Source organism: Salvelinus sp. IW2-2015, unplaced genomic scaffold (assembly GCF_002910315.2).
Source record: "Salvelinus sp. IW2-2015 unplaced genomic scaffold, ASM291031v2 Un_scaffold1316, whole genome shotgun sequence".
NCBI lineage: Eukaryota > Metazoa > Chordata > Actinopteri > Salmoniformes > Salmonidae > Salvelinus > Salvelinus sp. IW2-2015.
This window is the reverse complement of record NW_019942838.1, coordinates 137,945-145,621: the sequence shown is the minus strand read 5'-3', so window position 1 is coordinate 145,621 and position 7,677 is coordinate 137,945. Positions and strand designations below refer to the sequence as shown.

General features: G+C 39.1%; 1 protein-coding gene across 1 annotated transcript in view; it reads right to left on the bottom strand.

Moving 5' to 3' along the window:
- Positions 1-218: 218 nt before the first annotated feature.
- Positions 219-7,677, bottom strand: part of LOC112070411 (uncharacterized) — a 23,430-nt gene continuing 15,971 nt past the window's right edge. Inside the window, exon 3 of the mRNA XM_024137821.1 lies at positions 219-3,082. Within this exon, the coding sequence (XP_023993589.1) occupies positions 1,492-3,082 (1,591 nt within the window). The 3' untranslated portion in view covers positions 219-1,491. The remainder of the gene's footprint in view (positions 3,083-7,677) is intronic.

Below are 7,677 nucleotides of genomic sequence, written 5' to 3'. Positions count from 1 at the left end.
GACACCCCTCCCTATGACTCCTACCAATGCACTCAGTACCTGTAGTTGGGTCTCAGGTTAGGTTCCTTTATACCAGCCACTAGGGTCCCTGATAGACTAACTAACCAGATGCTGAAAAAAATCCTCAATTAGTCAAGTCTATTCCAGAGACAGAAAGTAAAACGACACGCACTTGTATGAATCTTTGATGACACAGGGTTTCAGAACAGTAAAGCAGGTTTATTCAAAATTACAGGCATAAAAACTCCCAAAACAATCGAACAATCACAAATCAATATCACCAATCAATGATAGTCAAACATCAAATTAARTTGATAAACCCTTATTGGGGTGTGCAAATAAAATATTTTGGGTATATTACAATTTTATGAGAAGCACAATATTTAATAACAAGAAAAACTGTTTCTTACCTTCTACAACTCTATCAAAAGTGTTTTGGCTCCCCCTCAGGATGATCAGTCCCTCAGATGGAGTCTAAAAACTAACCACTACTTTAACACACTTATATCAATGGGCTAACCTTAAGGGTTCCCCATAGAAGTTTACCTTAACTGAGTATAATCAAAATCAAAATATGAGTATAATAAAAATTGAAATATATTTTTTGATTAAAAGMTAGAGCAAAAATCTTCTTCCAGCAGTCGACAGGTTCTTCCAGCAAGCTCAAATAGAGTTCTCCCCTTCTCCAAATCATGCCTCCTTTATTCCCTCCATCTTCCTTTCTGCTAACCCCCGATGACACATTCAGTGGTTAACACCTAATGTGGACATCGCTCCTTTCCCCGCCTAGGCAGGACGTTCGCTTACACAGGATGCCCGCCTTGACAGGATGTCTCCTCCTAGCCGCTCTGACCAGGTCATTTCCAATGCAAGCTAGCACCCTTAGTACACTCCATTATCATTAACTTTTAAACCATTCATTTCTAAACAGAAATTTTTAAACATTAACATTCCCTACTTCACCCAATTATAATCTTACTCCAACTCAATGTATTACTCCCATTACATCTTAAATGTCCAACAACACAAACATTTCATCATTACAACATCTTAACATTATAGCCTTTCATTAGCAACCTCCTCCTAAGATCTTGTTCCTCTAAGCATAACAAACATAGTCTATATGCGTCATACCTTAAACAACAGTGTCACATTAACTATTTTACTGCATTACTTCAATCCCCCTTTAATATCCCCCCACTGTATGTTTCCTCATACTTTCAGCTCAGTTTCACTTTTTCTTACTTTCTTTCAATATCAATTCTCTCTCAATGTTCATTCTTCTTTGTTCTCTGTGTGTGTGTGTGTGGAAGTGGAACTTCTTCATATGTGTGTGTAGGGGTGTGTAAGAGAGTGTCTCTAAAATGTCACAGAGAATTTGGCCTTAACCTACTACTCCTGTCAAATATTTATTGAATAGAAAAATCATGAATAACATCAGCACTCCTTTTTTTCTTTTCAACATCTTCTTTGCTTTACTATGTCTCAGTTTTATTTTCCCCAGAAATCCTTCCACCCTTTACTCACACCAGCTTTAAAGTAATCTAAAGCTCCCTTGTGTTCCTCAGCTCTCTTCTTCATCTCCTCCAGTTTCTGAACCTTCTTTGTTTCTCCTGTCTCCTTCATCTTGTCAATCAGGAAGCCAAGATGCAGAGCAACGGACAGAGAAAGGGACTTCAAAGCGATCTCATCCAGTTTGATGAGGTGCTGGTATGATTCCTCCACCAGTGTGGCATTCTGGAGAGTGAATTGCTCCAACTCAGCCTGAAGTCTGATGATCACATTCCCTTTCTCTTGCTCAACTAATTCATACTTCTTTTTCAGATCCTCATATGTCCTTGTAACCATCCTAGTCTTTGAAACATACATTTTATATCCTTTGACATGATCGGTGTAGTGACATTTGCCAGTACACACAGTGCAGTAGTTCTTCTTCATCACACTGCACCATGAGAGATCACTGACCCAAAAGCAGCCTGGATAGTGACAGTTCTCCTCACACACTGTGCAGGTAGTTGCATTCCCCTCTTTTGTAGGAACCTTTTCTTTGTACGCCTCTTTAACAGCATATGTAAAGTCCTTGTTTTCCTTTATGTCGTTCTTGTGTTTACAGAGTGCTTCTTGAGTCTGCTTGATTTCATCCTGCTTCAGATCAATCATGTGGATCCGCTCGTGTAGGTTGCTGACACACGCCTCCAGTTGTTTGCGTTCTTTCAGAACTCCTTCAGTCATCTTCACACTTTTTGGTTCTATTTCATAGTTGAAAAACTTGTCCATGGACTTTGCTCCCTTGTCCCAGGATGTCTTCTGACTAGACACATAATCTTTATAATACTCATCATCCTCATCAAAGACTTCACATTGACAGTTGTTGAACGCAAAATGAACAGGTTGATTCCTGTCATTCTTGGCACAGGGAACGTTTGCTCTTGTAATAGCTTCGAGGGCATTATTTGGGGGCCTCCCATCTGAGTGTGTGATAAGGGTCACAATGTTCTTCTCCATGTCTTTGCCAAATAAAGACAAAACTGCATCGAAGATGTACTTCTGTCTGTCATTGAGTCGATTCTCAGTTGCCTTCACCACTAAACCCACAGCATCAAGTTGATGAATTCCATCTGTAGACCTAAACATCTCCAACAGTTTTCCAGAGATCAGTTGGTCTTCTTGGATCCCTCTGGTGTCTCCGTACCCAGGAGTGTCAATGATGGTGAGAGAGAAGGGGACTCTCAGGCCCTCACACCCGAAGACTTCATATATAGTGATAGCTGTAGTTTGACTTTCACTTTGACTTCGTTTTTCCCCTTCAATGATCTCAAACCAGACTTTATCTTTCCACTCTACTCCTAGAACATGATTGACCATGGCATTGATCAGAGTTGACTTCCCTGTTCCTGTCTCTCCCACTATCAGAAAGGTTTTGTTGAGCTTACTGTGATCTCTCTCTCCAAATGTACATCTTCTGAGCAGGCCTTCATCATCTAGATTCTCTTTCTTTGTTACCAGCTGATAACTTGCAGGAGGTCCTGGATTGATACGGGTACTTATTGCAATGGTGTCTTGTATTTTTGATGATGTGTCCCTAAAATGTGAAATAAAGGAACATGTGTTATATACTCTTATGCCCTATGCATTTCAATATACATTCAATTGTACTGTAACAATACATATCCTCTTACATTACAATATGAATTATGCTCACAACCTTAGGGACACAAATGTCTTAGTTGGGGTTTAGCCCTCCCATAATGTTTCCCCCGGAATTTAGTTATTTGAATGGCATGTATCAACTACTTAGTGTTTATCATGAACAATGTAATTTATTTTAATGGGCATTGTGGTCATATTCTTTGCCCTAAGCCAGGTCCACTCTGTCTGCATGGTACGTCATTTATTTTTTATTTTGCTCAGAGATCTGTAGGCGGGATTCAACATATTTAATTTTTAGGATTTAACATAAGATAAAGTATCCTACATTTGTTGGTCTAGTTCATCTAATTAATTGGCATAAGCAAACACCACATATCCTTAGTTATTAAACATAAGGCTGTAATTAAGAGGAAGCTTAATGCGAAGGTTGGGGTATACTGATGGAAGCATTGTTATCCCGGTGTTATTATCTATGATACTAAATTATGTCTGTCTTCCATCTATGCGCCAAATGTTTTGGAAGCTTAAATTGCTACACTTCCCATACTCAGTGACTATTCTTGGGAAAGATTTGAACCTGACAGTAGATTCTACTATTGATACCACTAATACTGACATTACGGCACACCAGGCACCTTCAAGCTATATTAACTTCTTATGGCTGCAGGGCAGTATTGAGTAGCTTGGATGAAAGGTGCCCATATCAAACGGCCTGCTCCTCATTCATAGTTGCTAATATTTGCATATTATTATTAGTATTGGATAGAAAACATTCTAAAGTTTCTAAAACTGTTTGAATTATGTCTGTGAGATTAACAGAACTCATATTGGCAGGCAAAATCCTGAGTTGAAATCAAAACAGGAAGTCAGAAATCTGAGCTTGTATGTATTCACCAGAGTCCCCAATGAAATCCCCTTGAGATATGAATGATTGTGCACTGCCTAGGGGTTCCATTAGATGTCAACCATCAATTGAAATTATAATGAGACTTCTATTGTGTTGTGGGAGTGAATGATAGCAGAATCAGTCAGCTGTCTGGCAGTCAGTCATTTTCTGATCATGCTTATTCCTCATGGTAGTCACTTGCATTCCATTGCTCACGAAGACAAGAAAGAATACTCCGGTTGGAACTTTATTGAAGCTATATGTTAAAAACATCCTAATGATTGATTCTGTACTTAGTTTGAAATGTTTCTTCGACCGGTAATACCACTTTTTGAAGTTTTTGTCCGATATAACGCTGACCAGAATTAGCGTTTGGATATGTATACCAAACGCGCTAACAAAAGAAGGTATTTGGACATAAATAATGGATTTTTTCGAACAAAACAAACATTTATTGTGGACCTGGGATTCCTGGTGTGCTTTCTGATGTAGATCATCAAAGGTAAGGCAATATTTATCATGTATTTTCTTGTTTATCGTTGACGCCATCTTTGTGGTGTGGTGTTTTACTTTTGACGCCGTCTCAGATTATAGCGTGCATTTCTTTTTCCGTAAAGTTTTTTTTAAATCTGACACAGCGGTTGCATTAAGGAGAGGTATATCTATAATTCCATGTATATATATATTTCTCTCTCTCTCTCTATATATATATATATATATATATATATATGTGTGTATTATCATCTATATTTATGATGAGTATTTCTGTTGAAACGATGTGGCTATGCAGTCACTTGATGTTTTTGCAACTAGTGAATCTAACGCCTCAATGTCAACTCAGATTTTTTTATATAAATATGAATTTAATCAAACAAAACATGCATGTATTGTGTAACATGAAGTCCTATGAGTGTCATCTGAAGAAAATAATCGAAGGTTAGTGATTAATTTTATCTCTATTCTGGTTTTTGTGAAGCTATCTTTAGCTGGAAAAAATGGCTGTGGTTATTGTGGTTTTGTCGTGACCTAACATATTCGCTTGTAGTGCTTTCGCTGAAAAGCCTATTTGAAATCGGACACTTCGGTGTGATTAACAACAAGATTACCTTTAAAATGATATAAGACACATGAATGTCTGAGGAATTTTAATTATGAGATTTCTGTTTTTTGAATTTGGCACCCTGCACTTCGACTGGCTGTTGTCATATCGATCTCGTTAATGGGACTGCAGCCATAAGAAGTTTAAGACCGTTTTTGTAAGATTTTATTTTTGTGGATGCCTGGTTCCTTAGAAATCCTAGTACTAGGGATAATACCTTCTTCTCTCCCCATCATCAGTCTTTCTCACAAATTGATCGTCTTTACTTTCATCTGTTTTTCTGATATGTATATCCCATGCAGATCATTCAAATCATTCACCGTTATTGATTTATTTTGAGTCCTCTCGTTGGAGCCATACTTGAGAACATTAGAACATGTTTAAGTTTAAACTGTTTCTCCATCTTAAAATGTGACTTAAAATCATTGATGTAGTTGCATGTGATCAAACACTACATGTTAGCTGTCCCCATGACATAACATTTAGCCCTATGCTAACCTGAGTAGCAGGCAGTGATTATATACTGTAACAAATTCCAATGGCATTTCATAAAATAGGTCAACTGGGCCACCAGAGGGATATTTTAAACCTATTCCACTTGGTCCGTCTCAGGTGTAGTGCCTATATTGCATGATGCATTATTGATAAGGCTTCCTGCTACAAACATTAGACAAAATTCAGCACGCTTTTTTGCATATATGACAATATCCCACGTTTTTGCTCATCTGTTTCACACACGTGCTTTAACGAAACAAAGATAAAGGAGGTCTATACAGCACTTAAGTTTATAGTACATTGTAGAAAAAAAGCAGAAGATACTTAAGGACTTGTCAAATAGCTGTTATGTAACGTTATCATCATAGCTTCCTGGTGGCACACACCGCTGAAGCGGTTGACACTAAAATGACAGTGCACATTGACCGTGGGTTTGGCATGCGTCAAGCATTTTTGTTAGAATAACACTGTTCATGGCTGGTCCTCGATGCTCAATTCAAATAATGCATATGTGATGAAGTGGATGATTATAATAATGCATATAAAACGTACATGTAAGTGTAGCCTACACTTCTATGTAATATAACCTACAGTTGTGGCCAAAAGTTTTGAGAATGACACAAATATAAATGTTCACAAAGTCTGTTGCCTCAGTTTGTATGATGGAAATTTGCATATACTCCAGAATGTTATGAAGAGTGATCATATGGATTACAATTAATTGCAAAGTTCCTCTTTACCATGCAAATGAACTGAATCCCCAAAAAACATTTCCAATGCATTTCAGCCCTGTCACAAAAGGACCAGCTGACATCATGTCAGTGATTCTCTCGTTAACACAGGTGTGAGTGTTGACGAGGACAAGGTTGGAGATCACTCTGTCATGCTGATTGAGATCTAATAACAGACTGTAACCTTCAAAAGAAGGGTGGTGCTTGGAATCATTGTTCTTCCTCTGTAAACCATGGTTACCTGCAAGGAAACACGTTCCGTCATCATTGCTTTGCACAAAAAGGGCTTCACAGGCAAGGATATTGCTGCCAGTAAGATTGCACCTAAATCAACCATTTATTGGATCATCAAGAACTTCAAGGAGAGYGGTTCAATTGTTGTGAAGAAGGCTTCAGGGTGCACAAGAAAGTCCAGCAAGCGCCMGGACCGTCTCCTAAAGTTGATTCAGCTGCGGGAATCGGGGGACCACCAGTACAGAGCTTGCTCAGGAATGGCAGCAGACAGGTGTGAGTGCATCTGCACGCACAGTGAGACGAAGACTTTTGGAGGCTGACCTGGTGTCAAGAAGGGCAGCAAAGAAGCCACTTCTCTCCACGAAAAACATCAGGTACAGACTGATATTCTGCAAAAGGTACAGGGATTGGACTGCTGCATTTTCTCTGATGAATCCCCTTTCCGATTGTTTGGGGCATCCGGAAAAAATCTTGTCCGGAGAAGACAAGGTGAGCGCTACCATCAGTCCTGTGTCATGCCAACAGTAAAGCATCGTGAGACCATTCATGTGTGGGGTTGCTTCTCAGCCAAGGGAGTGGGCTCACTCACAATTTTGCCTAATAACACAGCCATGAATAAAGAATGGTACAGACACATCCTCCGAGAGCAACTTCTCCCAACCATCCAGGAACAGTTTGGTGACGAACAATGCCTTTTCCAGCATGATGGAGCACCTTGCCATAAGGCAAAAGTGATAACTAAGTCGCTCGGGGAACAAAACATTGATATTTTGGGTCCATGGCCAGGAAACTCCCCAGACCTTAATCCCATTGAGAACTTGTGGTCAATCCTCAAGAGGCGGTTGGACAAACAAAAACTCACAAATTCTGACAATTTCCAAGCATTGATTATGCAAGAATGGGCTGCCATCAGTCAGAATGTGGCCCAGAAGTTAATTGACAGCATGCTAGGGTGGATTGCAGAGGTCTTGAAAAAGAAGGGTCAACACTGCAAATATTGACTCTTTGCATCAACTTCATGTAATTGTCAATAAAAGCCTTTGACACTTATGAAATGCTTGTAATTATACTTCAGTATTCCA